The sequence below is a fragment of the Pagrus pagrus genome (genome assembly GCF_965226575.1).
Source record: "Pagrus pagrus genome assembly, chromosome: 15".
In the NCBI taxonomy this organism is placed as follows: Eukaryota; Metazoa; Chordata; class Actinopteri; order Spariformes; family Sparidae; genus Pagrus; species Pagrus pagrus.
The window spans coordinates 10,817,538-10,834,076 of record NC_140199.1 but is presented as its reverse complement, the minus strand read 5'-3'; the positions used below and the strand labels follow the sequence as shown (position 1 = coordinate 10,834,076).

Genomic DNA, 16,539 nt, shown 5'->3' with positions numbered 1-16,539 from the left:
GGACAGAGAGATTGATGAATAAACAAATAGAGGGATGAGCCTGACATAAGAGGAGCGGAACCAGGGCCATTATGTTGACTGATCAGGATAAGAACAAAAGTGAGGGGAAAAATACCTTAACTCCCTCTCTCCGACCCTGCTCTCTTTGTCGTGTCCTGGTGTGCACTAAAAGAGGGATTTGTCCCTCTTGAGGATTTCCAAACCCTCTTAAATATTATCGACATGTTGTTATTGTGGCACTCATTCCCCTTCTGTTACATTAGATTGTAGGGTTGTTATCCTACTTATAACAGAAAGCCAGCTACATGCCAGTGGTGTGTGAGATTGTAGACGGACTACAGATGTACACGTTGTCCTAGATGTTGATAGAAGATGTAGGTTAGAGTGACAAAAGCTCAAGCTCGGCTGCATCACCCCCATCTGTTGGGTTTTGGTATCAAGGTTCCTGTTGTTCGTTATGGACATTAGGCATGAGGTTAAACCTGGATATCTTAGTACAATATCCTCAGAGTGTACATTACAACATCAGCTATTGTACGTCCCCGTGGATTCCCTGACAACTGGCTTTTTCTTAATTTAGTCAAATTTCAAGTCTTCTTTAATGCAGCGTGATGTTCATTTTGTAAATTATGGTCCCATTAGACGATAAAGCAGGGTATGCTGAAGGGCGTGGCTATCTTGTGATCGATAAGTTGCAAACACTGATCCAATCAGAATATCCTCTCCAGCTCTAAATATGGTCACTTCTGACCCCCAAGATGACGACGACCGTAATGCCAAACTAGAGGCTTCAAAACTGTAGTCCACAAACAAATGGATGACATCTTGGTGGTTTTAAGGTTGAATTGTTGACATTCAGAACTGTCACCACAATTTTAAATATGTTGTTGGGTTAGGGGGCAATTGAACAAACTATAAAGAAACTGACATGTTATTGCGAGAGATGGTCATGATTTTCAAGTGTTCTGGTAGACGTTAAATCCTAAAAATTCAAATAGTACATGTTACTTTGGTTTTGTCTCAAAAATGCATTTTCCATTGTTTTTTCACTTGAAATGCCCATCCTGAGTTATCATGTAGTTAATGTTGTTGCAGACAACGTATTAGCAATCACTTGTCGATTTATACACTCAACAGACACGGAGCAATATCAGCATGTAGTAAAGTTTGGGTATAAAAATACAAGGCAATTAGCGTAAAGATGCTAAGATGCTTCATGGCGATAAGAGAACTAAAGCCTGGTGATATTTCTCTATTGTTAATATATTAAAATGGATCAGATCCTCAGTTGTTAGTAGTTTACTGACTTTTTTTGCAGTATACTCAGTCCACAAGTCCACTTCTGAACTGTCACTTATCATGCGTGCATGGCGATTGACATAGTACTGAGGATATATAATACAACAGAATCAGATCCATCACTCAAATATGCATACACACACTCAAACAAATACTTTTTTTCCCCCTCTGAGAGCGTCAAGTGGTAGTCGAGAGTGGTGTCTCTCTTTAGGCTGTGTTTGGTATAATTGGCAGCTGATTAATCACAGCTAATTAAATGTAATGATAGAGAAAGGTGGCCAATTTTGTGCTAAATGGTCAAGGTTAGGTAGAGGATTGTCAGGTGGCCGGGCCTATTACTGCGGCATGCGCATGTGTGTGATGGTCAAGGTTAGGTAGTATTGCTAAAGAGTGGTGAGCCATTATGTGTTTTTGTGTTAGGGAGAGGGGTTTGGCCGTGTGTGTGTGTCCGTGTGTGTGTGGACTAAGTGGCCAGGTGATTAGTGGAATTAGAACATTAGGAATTGAGATGGAGAGGGTTTGTTAAGTGGAGGTGAGACAAGGTCAGCTCTGTCTTTTTCTTTTTGTGTACATGTACATAAGGATGAGAGAGAGAGAGACCTGTAAAGCATCTAAAGGCCACACAAGACTCTTAAAGAGGCAAAGTGATGGACGGTAATACACTCTGCTGTGTGTGTGTCAGAGGATTGTCTTGATAATCTGACCTGATGACATTTTTCCATTATCTCTTTGTGAAAGTGAGAGTGTTTTTTGTTTGTTTCTACTTTGTATTCTTCTGATCCACCCGTGCATGTCGAGTTATGTGCCTTCTTATTTCTGAGGATTTTGTTTTCTGCCCAGATTAGGGAGATTTGTCCTGACGGATACAAAATCCCAAACATATTTGTGTGTGTGTTTGTGTGAAGATGGATGTGCGACGGCTGCTTTGAGCCCGCAAGACTTTACCAAGTAAAAGGGAATGGGAGGCAAAAAAGATGGAGCACTTGCACTGGGCCTTAGTCTCTAAGAAGATTAGACAGACTGAGAGAGAGAGAGAGAGTGAGTGAGTGCAACACATTTTAATTTGTCCCTTTGGCTGGTTGGGTAAGAACATAATGCCTTTGCCTGGGCCGGATGGAGGGATGGAGAGGCAGGGAAAAAGACCGAGCAGGAGAGATTTGGAGGAAGAGGGGAGGGATTGAGAGAAGTGGGGATTGAAAGAGGAAAGGATGACGGCAGTGAGGGACGGTCAGAGAAAAGGGATGAAGCCTGTCTTTTCTTGACGCTCCCCTCCCTCTCAGAGTGTGATGGACTCCCATCAAAGAGGCCAGCGGGGATTGAGCGCTGTTGATCCCCATTCAGATTAACTTCCTGGCCGATCGCTCTGTCTCTCTTTTTTTCCCCCTCAGCCAGATTACCAGGAAGTGAGGGAGGGCGAGATTTCTCAATCCCAGTCTTATTCAGATTGTATCAAAGCCCCAAGAGACAGATGAACTCCTGATCACTGTTATTCCATGATAATAATCATCTAGTCACTCCACATATCAGGCTAAATCTTAGCTACACGAGCCTGCAGATCAATCTATGTCAGCCCTTATTTGACAGCCCACACACTCTGTCTGTCTGTGTATCATCGGTGTCCTAAAAGTATTACAAATCTCCCGAAAATGCAAGACTATTTATGGCTGATGGGACTTTCTAGTCGGTAGATATTAAACCTAAAATCTTGTTGTTCTTTGCTCTATTTTTAAATGTTAACCAGTGATTTTCCATCTGAAGTTAAGAGTGGATTTAGCATTTTCCTTTTGTTTTCTCCTATGACCTGACTAACTCAGCATTCAGAGAAACAAAACATTCAAAGTCTTTCTTTCCACTCAAAAGATCTGCAAAATTAGAACATAAAAGTAACTAATAATAATAAAAATGGTTTAGAAAATACATAACCACACTTATTTTAATCATTCATGTAGTCCAAAGTCTCAATTCTGAGTCTTAAATTAGTTAAATTCTTCAAAGCTGTGCTTCTTTTAGTCTGATCTGAGTCAGTTTTTTCAGAAGACTTCTTCACACTGAGTTTTAATTTAGCCCCTTTTGTAATTTTCACCATCAGCACAGCTGCAGTCTGAACATCACACATCAAATGCATTTTTAATTAATCAGTTGTATGCATTAATTTCCCAATACAGAGGCACATTCTATACCTAAGGGATCAACATTTTGCACAGATTTGAATACAGGCGTGCCTTGATAATTCAGCTTGCTGTTTGGTATGCCTTACACACAAAAATGTATTTTAACCTTTTTATGCCATTAGCTCAAACAGAATCTGCTCTGTACAATAGTGTTTAAATAACACTTTTTATAATAAGTTAATATTTCTGACCACATTTTATTCATCTGTGTAGTGACATACTGCCTTGTGGCGTTAATGTACCTACTGCATATTCTGAAAGCTCACTCAAGGGCACACAAACATCAGCTTCACATTCCTCATGACAGTTTACACTTAAAGAATATCTGAAAATACATCAACATCACGTCAATGTAAAACTGCTGCAAGAGCTCCTTCTACAGACACATTTCATTTATCAAACCAGTGATACATCCATCTATATTGATTCTTATGCACAAGGCTATAATTGGTGTGCATCAGCTAATAGCAATATTGAAAAATGCTGTCTAGGCTGGATGGGTTTGTATGGATCAATAGGTATTTATCCTATGGATAATGCATTGATGGTTCTCGGTTAAATTTTACATTTATTTTATTGACCTTTTAATAGACATTCATATTGATGTTTTACCTCTACTGTGATTAAACCCTGAGGCCTGGATTTAAAAGATTCTGGCTTATTATCACTTGGATCTTAATTTTTGTGGATTGGCCTCATTTCTATCCCGATGTATGTGAATATTGTCTAGTATTAACAAGGTAATTGCTGAGATCCTTGAACATGGGACAAGAAAAGCGTCCACATGACGCCCACAGGAGTGACATTCAACAAAACCCAGGAGATGTTTAATGCAGCCGTTGTTCCCCCCCTTACAAATTCTCATCTGTTTTTCTTTTCATAGACCCCCGGACTGAGGGCAAGGCCTGGACGCCTGTTTTGGTATGCAGAGAAATGCATTTCTACCAACCAGGTAAAACACACACAGATAAACAGCGAACGCAAAAAGCAAATAAAAATGGAAAAATTTCCAACAAATATTGTTGTTTGTGTGTTAAGATGAAGTCCTTGGAGCAGATGGTGGACATAACGGCCAAGCTGTTTGAGTGCGACAGAGATGAGATGTACAGTTACATCCTCCGTCTCTGCAGTAAGAGTTTTTTTATTTTATGTCCATGAGTGTAACCTCTAGGTGTGTGTGCGTGTGCGTGTGTGTGTGTGTGTGTGTGTGAGAAACGGAGAATGGGATCAGTCAGAAGTTAGAGCAGCGGACATGGTGTGATTGCTGCAGTGGAGAGCTGAGCAGATAGCAGTTGTGATTGGAGTGTTAAAGCTGATTGTCAACCCATTACCCCCCACCTCCCACACACACACACACACAAATGTGCACACACCACTAGTTAGTGTGTTTCCTAAATTACAGCATAGTTGAGGGTCAGTCAGTTGATCAGATTAGTGCTTTGATTGCCCTCTCTCAGCATGGAGCGCTTTGTCAGAAATTACTCCATGGTGCAGGCTGAGTGGCGAACTACATCAAATATGGAAAGACGATACTGTGTGTCATGTCTTTGATAACAAATTACATAAGAATGCACCTTTTCTCATTCCCACTGCTTTGTTTCTTGTCTCAGAGGAGACAAACGACTGGAAGAAGGCAGAGGCCGTGTGGACGAAGATGCAGGAGGAGAACGTCGTTCCCAGGGACAGGACCCTGCGTATGCTGGCAGACATCCTGAAGAGTAATTGCCAGGAGGTGCCCTTTGACATGCCTGAGGTAAAAAAAAACAAAAAACCCCGGCTTTAAAATATGTACATCTTAGTGACGCTCATTAGACAGATCTGCTATTCAGAAGAATAATTGCCAGGAGGTTCCTGAGGGGGAGAAGCAGAGGAGATAAAGCTGAAAGCAAAGGCGAGGAGCTTCCCAGGAACACTGAAGGAGTCTAAAAGTGCCTGAGGTCAAACATAACATGCCATCACGCAGCACAGATGGTTCAATACGAATCACAACGGTGCCTCTGCATACATCTCAGTCTTATATCCTGAATGGATGGTTTTAATGGAAAGATAATTGTCAACAATTTTGGTAATCTATTAATATTAATAAGTCTTTTTAAATTGTCGTTATTTTAAGAATTAAAACTAAAATCTCAGACCCTCTAGCTCTAAATGCACACAATGATAATCCCCAGTAATATTCTGTGCATGGTTAGTCTAGGTCGAGTATGTACTGTATATTGTCCTGTATTGAGAATGCATTATTGGAGCTTAAATGTAGCCAAATATAAACTGGAGCCGCACTCTTCTAAAATACAATCATCTCATTCTCAATTATTTTCATCCTGCATAGATTAACTAAAGAGCATGCTGTGACCCCAACCTCTGATCACAGGAACTAACCCCAAAAAGCCTCTGAAAACCCTTATCAAACTGCTCTGTGTGTGCACCCGCACCCACCCCACCCCGCCCTACTCCACTTTAAGCCTCTGTTCATTACATGCAGAGGAAACAGGATTGAAGCTCTGATCTGAAGTGTGGTCAATCAGACCGGCTGGCTGGTGAAAGGAATTACAGCCTGATCTGTCTGTAAATCTGTAATGCCAGACTAATTTAGCCAGCAGCTAAATGCCACCATATGGCTGCCGCTGGATTCTTAGTTATACATGTGCATGTGGCCTTGACTGTACACCGACCAAAAGACGGAATTAAAGGGAATCTGAATATGCATTAAAAACTGAATACAATAAAGAAAGAGAGGAGTTATGCTTTAAATAAAATAATGTTTTTATCGCTCAGTTCCTCCTTGCTTTACTTTCCTCCGCTTTGCTCCAATAGCCTGCAGCATGATGAGACAGGAAGTGATTGCTGTTGCCTGGAGCGTTGAACTTGGTGACCCCTGGGGCTCTTGAGTTGACACCCCCGCTCTGACACACACACACTCACTCACACACACACACTTTTCTTTTGCCCCTGGGGTGCCAGACCTAATTTGCCCCTAGCCAATACAGCTTAACCCCCTCCCCTCACTGCTAAACGGGTGACCGAGCATTAGGGGACCGTGCCCTGCCGGCCCAGCAGCATTATTGTACTGTCATACACACACACATTCACACACCAGCTCATTGCTATTGCCCACAGTTGAATACGGTATAAATGTAGCTGTGTTTTATCAGCTTCATGACTGTTTTCTGTGTCTTTTTCAGACCTGGTACGAAGAAGTTGACACCACACCGAAGGATACACCTGCAACAAATTCCGACACACCACAACAAACACCATCACAGGTTGGTCCTGATCGCCAGGTCCACCTGCTGACCCTCTGCAAAAAGCAAAAAGCCAAAGGTAAGCAGCAGAAGGCCGCAGAGTTGTTGTCCAATATGACATAGGAGCTGGTTAGAAATTGCGCCACCTCAGCTGAAGTATACCGATGCCTTTAAAGCTGATTCAAGCTGCAAGAGTTGAGCGTTCAGTCTCAGCACACACCAGCAACACTTTCACATCGCACATACTTAAATGACTTGGCCTTGATATTAAAGATATATTGATTGAAAAACAGACTTGAAACAAGTCATTGACTCCAGTTATCAATTGCTAGTAGCACCAAATTGTATACAAATTTTAGTGAAGTGAAATGAAGGTGTTAAAACTGTATTTCACCACTGTAGCTGTCTTTGCAGATTAAAAGCAGATTACCCTGTTAATCTAATAAAATGAATGTTATCCTGCCTCTCACTCCTGTCACACTTTTTTCTTGTTCTCCTCTCGTTCCTCTTCTACAGAAGCCTTTGGGCTACTGAAGGATGCCGAACAAAAGGGTTCGGTATTCAACCCCAGCACTTATGACCAGTTGATCCGATCCCTGTTAGCCGAGGGATCCATGGAAGAGGCCATGGCAGTCAAGGATATGTAAGTGCCTTAATTCTGCAACAACAGATGACTCTCGCGCCCAAAAGTGACACCTTACAAAACATAACTGTTTAAATATCCTTAGGAAACATTTGACATTTCTCTCCATCTTCACTTCATATTTGTCCTGGTATATAATTGATGACATCCCTTCTTTCAGCTCAGATCATCCTGATTCAAATCAGTTAATATGCAGGAATATTGTGAAATATTCAGCCTTAGGGTTCTGGGCCGCAGTGTATTCGGTTATAAACATAACAAACTGACAAATTCAACATGCAGTGTGGTTAATGCTCTGCTACTTCCCCTGTCTCCTCAGTCTGTGGCACCGGGTCACCTCAGGCTAAAACCGCATCTCCTCAATAGACATGAGGATTATAAACTGATTGTGTGCGAACACACTCAGCCCTGCTGGATATGAACAGTGGTTCTTACTAAGCCCCAAGATACACACACACACACACATGCTCAGATGTACAGATTAATTTTGGTTTTCTGGGAAGCGGGTGACTTTGCGCAAAAACATCAATCTTCTTCCAATTAGTAATGTATCATGTGTTGTTGTGTGATGTGGGCCATATCAGGTCTTGAGCCTGGAGACAAGTAGATGGACAGTCAGAGGTATTAGAGATCTGAGGTCAGAGCAGCTCTGATCTTCTCTGTTCTGTTTGTCATTTAGGTAATCGCCTCCTTTTCCTTTATCTCCTTTTGTCCCCGTCTTTATATCACTTTCTCTCTGCAGAAGGAAATACACAAAAGCAAAGTGTCCAAGTTAGAGATAATAATATAATGACACGATACAAGAAAGAAGTGATGAAGTGACTAATTTGTAGGGAAACAAAAAAATATGTAAAAACATCTATTACACTATCAGTCTCTCTCCTGTTTCTCAGCTCTCTCCATGGTTCACTCTCTTATGTTATGAGAAATAATCGTATCAATTTTAGACCCGTGTTTCAACAAGCGCGAGGCAATACAAGTGATAACCCATCTCCAGTCTCTGTTTGAATTGGTTTATGGCATCCCTGCCTGGATAAAAGCTTCGTTTATCTGCACTCTAAATGAGAAGTGAAATGAGCTGAGAGGAGAGTCGGGGAAAGATGGAAATGGGGAGGAAAAGGAAGGAGATAAAAAGAGCTAAATAGGAAAGGAGGAGCGAACGAGGGGAGGAGGGCTAGATTTAATCACGTACGAGGTTAATGAAGACGCTATAGGCATTAATTCTCTGTGCGTGTGGGTGAGTGTGTTTGTTTTTGGGTAATCTGTACAGAATTGAGCAGCGGGGGTGCTTATGGCGAGATTAAGGGATTGGGAGAGGATGATGATGATGAGAGAGAGGGAGAGGAAGAGGTGGATGATGGATTCATTGGCTAAAGCACAATACCCCTCGAAGGAGAAGGCGAGAGAGAGCGGCAGTGAGAGTGTGTGTGTGTGTTTGTGAAACGGTGAGCGAGAGACGGCCTCTAGAGATTTTCTTCCACCCGATAAGAATAATTCTGACCCCACACCCCCTTTGCTCGGTCTCCCTGCGCCGGCGACCCTGTTACAGCTCCAATCTCCGCCGTGACCCTGTCACAGCGGCTGCCGGATGCTGCTTGGCCTGGTGTCGCCGTGGTGATAAGGATTGCCGGCCTGATGCTCAATTGAGCGGACGGATTAATCTGGTTGCAGGGCTATAATAAGAAATAAAAAAAAAATAAAAAAGATGGGAGGCAGGCTTGATTGAGGTTTTAGTGGCAAAGAAATGAAAAGGAGGAGGGCTGAAAAGAGGAGCAAATAAAATAGGCAGACGGAGTGAGGAAGAAGTGATGGGAGGGGGGGCTCAATACTGCAGCATTCAGCTTCACATAATACCACACACGTATACAAACACACACGTGCAGTGGCTCAGCAAGAAGTAATCAACTGTTTGATGTCTGTATTATTTTCAGGGTCACAGCAGGCGCTTTGCAAGAAGCTCAGACTCGCCGTCAATCACATTTGTTCCCATTGTCTCATCTCGGTTCTGTCTTTCAGCTCATGTGTTTTATCCACTCTATCTCCGTGGAGTCTAAAGAGTCTAAGACAAAGATGCCACAGAGATATTAACTCAGTCGTCGCAGATTATAAAGAATTGCTTGTAATGGTAGAGTACAGTATTTGATCTAAAGTTAGAAATAATGGACTCAACCCACCATGGTAAGAAGTAACATGTTGCACCCAGATATGGATTAATTGTCCTGTGGTGTATATAATCTCATTTCATGATATTAAAATTACACACAATAATACCACATAGAAATGACTTTGAGTGCTTGACATGAAGTTTACTGTGTTCTTAAACAAAGCGTAAGAAAATAATTTTTTTTTCACAAAAACAGGATAGAGGCACACAATATTAAAGCACCTGTGCAATACACATTTTCTTACTGACCATGAGTTTTCCAGATAATCTGATGATGATAAAGTTCCTTTTCTGTGAAATCAAAAACATTAAAGATAACAACAAGACCAAGGCCACTCTAGTGCCCTGTGAGGCTGTACTTGGACACAGCAGGGGTTTGAGAAAATGCTAACATGTTCACAATAAGTGTTAAGATACAAAGTTAACTTATTCATAATTTTTACAAAACTGGTTGCAAAGTGAAATTTAGTTTAAGCACCTTTGTGCCAAAACTTGAACTATATTAAGGAGTGAATTGGAGTGCAGATGATGAGGAGTCTCACAGCCTGAGGAAAGAAGCTGCTCTGTAGTCTGGTGGTACAGCAGTGAATACCGGTGTGCGTGTTGTCTCTTGGTATCCTTTGCGCTCTGTGCAGACACCTCACTTCACCAATATCACTGATGCTCTGTAGATGGGTACCAATGATGTTCTTGGTGGTTTTAATCACCCGCTGTAGAGACTTCCTATCTTGGGCCGTGCATGAACCATGCCAGTTTGGCAAATGTTTCCTGTCTCTGTTTAGCATGTGGGCAGTCTTACATAGTGGCACCTGTGGAAAAGTCAGGGGGTTTTCAAAGTTGGTGGGTTTTATCTGGCGGGGATTTTGAATATCTCTATACTGCAATATTACAATCTGGTCCAAAGTGGTGGATCCACGATATTTCCATCCCTATTGGCAAATAATACACTTCATTCGTGATCATTGTTATTTGTTTTGTCGCTAATTAGATTAAGAGGTCAAACAAAAGTTATTTTCAACAAAGTGTACATATGAAAGGTGATACCAAACTAAGAAAATACTTTGTGTCTCTCTCAGTGCTGCGTCACATCTGTCGGGCTTCCAGCTGAGTGATAACGCCAGGAGCCTGCTCATCATCACACTGAGCAAGAAAGGCCTGACTCAAGGTAAGAAACCTGACATGTACTGCATGGGTAAACACACACACGCTCCTTTCATACACACACATGCTCACTTCTTGCACTCCGCCACAGATGCTCTTGAGAATCTGAAGTCCATGCTGTCGGAAGACCGGGTGCCCACGCAGCTTGCTCTCACCAGACTGGTTCAGGGCCTGGGTAACCATGGCGATGTGGCTGGGATCAAGGAAGTGGAGACACTGATGAAGGACCTCGGCATGAACATCAACCTGTCCAGCATGGTGTTTGTCAACAACACGGCCCTGGCACACATCAGGAAGTAAGACGAAGTTTGTGAATACTTTTTTTTTAGTTGAAGAAGCACCTAAAACAGGTGTAGGATGTGAAGATTTCTGACTTTGGCGACTCTGGTGTTGTCACATTTTCCGGGAAAATTTTTTTTGCCATCAGAGTTATTTAAAAGTTTAAATAAAGGGGCTTTAACTCAGGATTTTGGTCACATTTAGGCAAATGCCGCTTTCAGATATTTCAGATTTTTTTGATTGTATCACTTTTACCTCTAATTCTTGCAGAAGATTATAGTTTCAATTGATGTTGCAATATACAGTCCAGTGTGAAATCTTTTGTACTATTTTATAAACTCTGTTATTACTGTGCATAACACAGAAATAAACAGTTCCACACAAAACCAGCAGCAGAGTGTGACAAGACCCAGGTTGACACGCTCTTAAAGTAAAAGCTTACAGGGTGAGTGGGGCGTCCAATACAAATAGGAAACAAATGCCTAATAGGATTATTCATGGATTCCTTTTAATGTCATGAAAACGCCCATCCTCCGCTGCTGCTTCGTCGCATCTTAAACAACAGAGAACAAAATATAAAGCACATTGTGCATCAAACTTTCATTGCGCCACTTGCCGCATTAGCGCCGTCCTCCAGCTCGAGCGGCATCGTCCCCATGCCAACTCGGAGGGACAGCAGGAAGTGAAGAATAGCAAGTCCGTCTTACGCCCGATTGGCCATCGCGGTGCGGGCCTGTCAGCTTGAACCCTGACCTCTGGGAGCTGCGCTCTGAGCGGCTCTGACACGTGCGTCCCTGCTGTATCTGAGTCAAGCTGACTGGTTAAGAGCCGGGGCGGAAAAGCGAGCAGGCCCGGAAAGCGCAGCGCCACATTTAGAGGGGCCCCCCGCTGAATTATTCAGACGGTCCCAGTCGTAACAATCAGTGTAGATATGCCCCCCCCTCCACCTCTGAACGCTCTCACATATACATACACAGAGACGCACACACACCCTGTGAGTTAAATATTCATTACGACTGGTGACGGCGGGGAGGGAGCAAGGAGCGTAAAGTGTTAGCAGCGAGGTCGGGTTGCCAGATTGAGTTGTTTTAGATTTGTAGTGCTTTGGTGTGCAGGCTTTGTTTGGTTGTGGCGACATCAGCAAAAACACATTTCACAGTACATGTGTTTGTTTGTGTGTTTGTGTGTGTGTGTGCATTGGGGGAAGAGTTGCTCTGCACTCAGTGGGAGGTTGTAGAGGACAAAAATGAAATCAATATCATTTTAATATTAGATTACACATGTTTTGAAATCTAAAAGAAGCATGTGGGAGCAGTTTTATTGTTCTTTATTTTGGCGGATTTCTCTTATCTTATGTATCTGTCCCTCTAACCTGACATGCCAGATGGTTTGTTACACATAACCATTTGGAAAAGTCATCCTTAGAAAATGTTTAGAAAACGGCAGGCACTTGCAAAAGGATGAACCATCTGTCTATTACTGTCTAATACACTCAACTTCAACCATTCAGATAAACCGTAGGAGAGAGCTACCACCAGCGTAGCCCGTTGCCAGTCAAGAAAAGAGTGAAAACATTTTTACCATCAAGAATAGCTTCCATCTTCTTTGCTCTTCTTCAATGAAGAAATGCTCTCCAATTGAGTTATAACAGATGCCATGGCAGCATCTTTGCTAAACTTTTTAAGTGTAGATTTACCTGTCGTCACACCTAAAACACGCCCGTTGTTGCCAGAAGTTCCTCATAGGATGCTGATCGGTCCGAACCACAAGCACATAGCTTGAAGCCTGGCAAGATGGAGTCGCTAGATCACATGATCTTGCAAATACAGCTGTCTTGTGAGGTAAATGTCCTTTCCCATGGGGCCAAATCACATTTTAAAAACTGAATCATGGTTTGGCCTTGTGTCTTGTTTTTGTGCTGGCCCAGTATCCTTTACGGCAGTATTGGACATTTTTGTAACTCACTCATAGGTCTCATGTACTTGGGGACACTGGGGACATGTCCCCGACACTATTTTTGTGGCTGATTTTGTCCCCATCACTTTTTAAAAGCATAATTTGTTAAAAACCTCCAAAAAATAACTTGTGAACAAATGAGATTAATGAATTTTCATGGGCCATTATGCAATTTTTTCCCCATCATAAATATCTACTCTGACCTCATGCGGTCCCCCCATTCGGTGCCAGTTCGCATATATTGAAAACCGTTTAAACACTTCTTTCATCTGGGACGTTATGTCCCGCCACTCTTTTCAACACAAAGCGACGCCCTTGATCTCGCCATTTAACATCCACTTAGCATTCAGCTCCAATGCAGGAAGAAGTGTGCCCTTTATGTCACAAGGATGAAAGAAGGGGAAACCTAAACCACATCATAGTTGCCATGCATTGACATTGGACTGAATTTAAATAGTTTTGCACAATCCTTCAATATTGGCCTTCTTGCCTCAGGATGGGGTTTGTTTCTCCTGTTCTCTGTTTATCTGTTTGAAGAATAAACATCTAGAAGTTAGTGGCTGTAGTTTTCATCTACTGTAACTGAACTAACTCTTTCTTTCTCTCCCGCTCACCAATCCTCACCACCCCACCCTCTTCAGTGGTGATGTGGAGTCTGCAGTGGAGGTGTTGGAGGAACTGTACACTAGACCAGACAGTACGAAACCGAGTATTGCCTTTGTCTACCGAAGGATCTTGGAAGAGGAAAATGACAAAGCTATAGACAAGTGTAAGACACACAAACACAATGAATACATGTGTATAGAAGAAACACGAAATATGAGACCAAAAGTGTAATGAAAAATGTTATGATAATAACCCTTGACTGATATAACATGTTGTGTTGCAGTGAGTGCGATGGCAGAACGGCTAGCCAATCATTTTGCCTGCTACAGACCAGCTACAGACCTTTTCCTCCAGTTGCTGGACACTGACAAAGTCGAGGACGCCAAGTTCATGTTGGCTGTGAGTATGAGTGTGTGTGTGTGGTCTTCAGATGTGTCTGGCAGTGAACCACAGGGGAAGAGATGAGCTACACTTTATTAATATTGGAAGAAAATTGACAGGCGTTCACTCAAATGCGTAACGATACATTACTTGCTGCTCTTGCTCACTTCTCTTCATCACTATTTAAACATCAAGTGGAGAAATCCATGATTTTCAGGTCAGACCGTGTTTCTCATCAAACTTGCATTTATCACTCATCTTTTTGTCTTCGTTTAAAGTAGGGATGCACAGTTTACTGTGTATCAGACTGTAACTAAAGTTATAGCAGATTAAAAGAGCCGGAAATACGAAGCCAAATTGCTTTTATTGACTTAGTGATAAAAAAGTCTACACATTTTAAATGACACATCTTGTTAGGGTAACATAATATAAGTCATCCGTCTTTGCTCACTAAATCTGAGCCTTTCTAACCCTCACGTGGGCATAAACAAGGTGTTGGGAACAAAATACAGAAATGTAAAATTATCTTATCCGATGAAAAAGCCATATAGTGCATCGCTGGTTTAAAGAGGTGAGGAGATGAGGATGCCGTGAAAGAAAAATATGAATCCTCGCTCCACCAAATATAACAATCTACCAAAGTGGATAGTGTAGTTGAGTGTAATTCTCAGTTTCAGATGACCAGGTACAGGCAGTACTCGTGTCCTGCAGGTTTTTTTTTATTGTTTAGTTCAGATGGAAACAGAATCTGAGCAAAACACAATAAAGAAACCTTCTTTTTCACTTTTTGTGGACCACTCTAAACACATTTTAAATCATCTGGAGCATTTTGTCCCTGTGTGCACTTCTCCATTTGAGTGTCTTGCACTTGGCAACATTTTAAATTATTATATCAAAGTAATTAAAATCTGCAAAAAAAAGAAAAATCAACAAGGGAGCTGGTGATGTAGTCCATCACATGTCCCCTGGTGCGCTGGTCCGGTGGTGAGACCCCGGTGATGGTGGAGACAGTCGTTGACTTATTTATCCAGCCTCACATTTATGTCAGGAAATGCTTGCCCACATTTCACCGCTGAGTCTGGTGGTCTGAAATTGGCCTCCTGCTACTTCACTTATTTAACACAGTTCATACATTACAGCTCGATGACTTTGCATTGGGCCTGGGGACATGAATATGTAGAGGCTAGATGGGTGAGAGACAGGAGGAAGGGTGAGCGAGAAGAGCTCAAAGAGATTCCCAGAGAACGAAAAAGTGAGTTGAAGACGCCGCTCTGCTCTCTGACGGTGATTATTTCCCTCTCACTTGCTGAGTGATTAACCCTCTCAGTCTTTAAGTTTGCATGTGCGATTAGAGCGTACGCCAATGAACACAGATATATTACTTTCCACTTTTTAAACATTAAAAGGAATCTGTGTGCAGCTTATGTTCTTGTCACACCACCGGAGCTGACATACATTAGTTAAACACTTTGGACAAGGTAGTTGCTCATTTGTACCTTTTGCACAGACTGAGAAAAGGCTACTAATGTAAAAAACAGCAACTCAGTTTCCAAATTGTAGTAATTCTAGAAAACACTAAGAGATAGGGGTAAAGACAAGTGTAGAAAGTGGGTACATACAGTACTTTGTTGGTAAGAAAGATATAAGATGGGCGTCCCTGGACCGGATTAACAGAGAAATAAAAACCAGTGCAGATCCACTCAGACATTTAGGCGACATGTTGTCTGCTCTTCACTACTCTCTGACATCTTGAGTGATTATCCCTCTCAATCTTTAATCGGGGATGTCTGACGAGCATGCATGTTAATGAACAGATACATTTCTAACTACTCTCATCTTCATCACTATTTAAACACAAACTATGGATTACATGGTTCCAAAGCCATAATATGCTTCTTGCTTGATATGCATCTTCGCTCCATTTCCCCCCCTTTTCTCTCTATAAGATAGAAGATGAAGACGCAGGAACAATTTTAGAAATATCTGCTAATTTGGGAAGGCCGAGTAGAGACCAAGGAAAGAAGATTTGTCAAGGGAACTGATTAAATTTAAGTCAGTGCCATAACAGCTTGGCAGTCCGACATAACATAAAAGTTTACAGTTCCTGGTTGGACCTCCTGCACTTGGGGACAAGGCAAATTTATTTATTTTGGACAGTTCAAAGTCTTTTCCAGACATTGATTTTTTTGAGTTTCGATCAGTGTGAACATTTTTATACATTTGGAGGCAACACTGATACAAAAGATCTAAATAAAGACATAAAAACAAATCGAATCTTACTTGAAGTGAAAATTTAATCATGGATATAATCATTAAACAGGGAAAGCCCACATGTGGATGTGGCAGTGTGGATGTAAGAAAATACAACCATAGTGTCATGCCTCTTAAAGCCTGGAAATTGAAATGCTCGTGCAAATCCTGGCTAACAAGACGATACAAATCCAGGAACAAATGCGTCTGGTGTTAGAAAGTAAAGACAAGTTCTCCCATTTGTCTTTGTGGTGTTAAGTTTGTAAGTTTCGACTCCTCTGATGTGACCTAGGCTAAACTGGTCTGCTCCTTTTCGTGCCTCATCGTGACCCGTTTCCGTCCTCCAGACCTCTCCTCCGAAGGGTCACTGGAGGGTAGCGGCCCGAC

General features: G+C 42.0%; 1 protein-coding gene across 1 annotated transcript in view; it reads left to right on the top strand.

Moving 5' to 3' along the window:
- lrpprc (leucine-rich pentatricopeptide repeat containing) overlaps positions 1–16,539 on the top strand; it is a 57,807-nt gene that overhangs the window by 33,641 nt on the left and 7,627 nt on the right. The window contains exons 26-34 of the mRNA XM_084376431.1: positions 4,354–4,422; positions 4,509–4,599; positions 5,081–5,223; positions 6,653–6,791; positions 7,229–7,355; positions 10,596–10,684; positions 10,772–10,976; positions 13,557–13,684; positions 13,805–13,920. Coding sequence (XP_084232557.1) covers positions 4,354–4,422; positions 4,509–4,599; positions 5,081–5,223; positions 6,653–6,791; positions 7,229–7,355; positions 10,596–10,684; positions 10,772–10,976; positions 13,557–13,684; positions 13,805–13,920 — 1,107 coding nt within the window. The remainder of the gene's footprint in view (positions 1–4,353; positions 4,423–4,508; positions 4,600–5,080; positions 5,224–6,652; positions 6,792–7,228; positions 7,356–10,595; positions 10,685–10,771; positions 10,977–13,556; positions 13,685–13,804; positions 13,921–16,539) is intronic.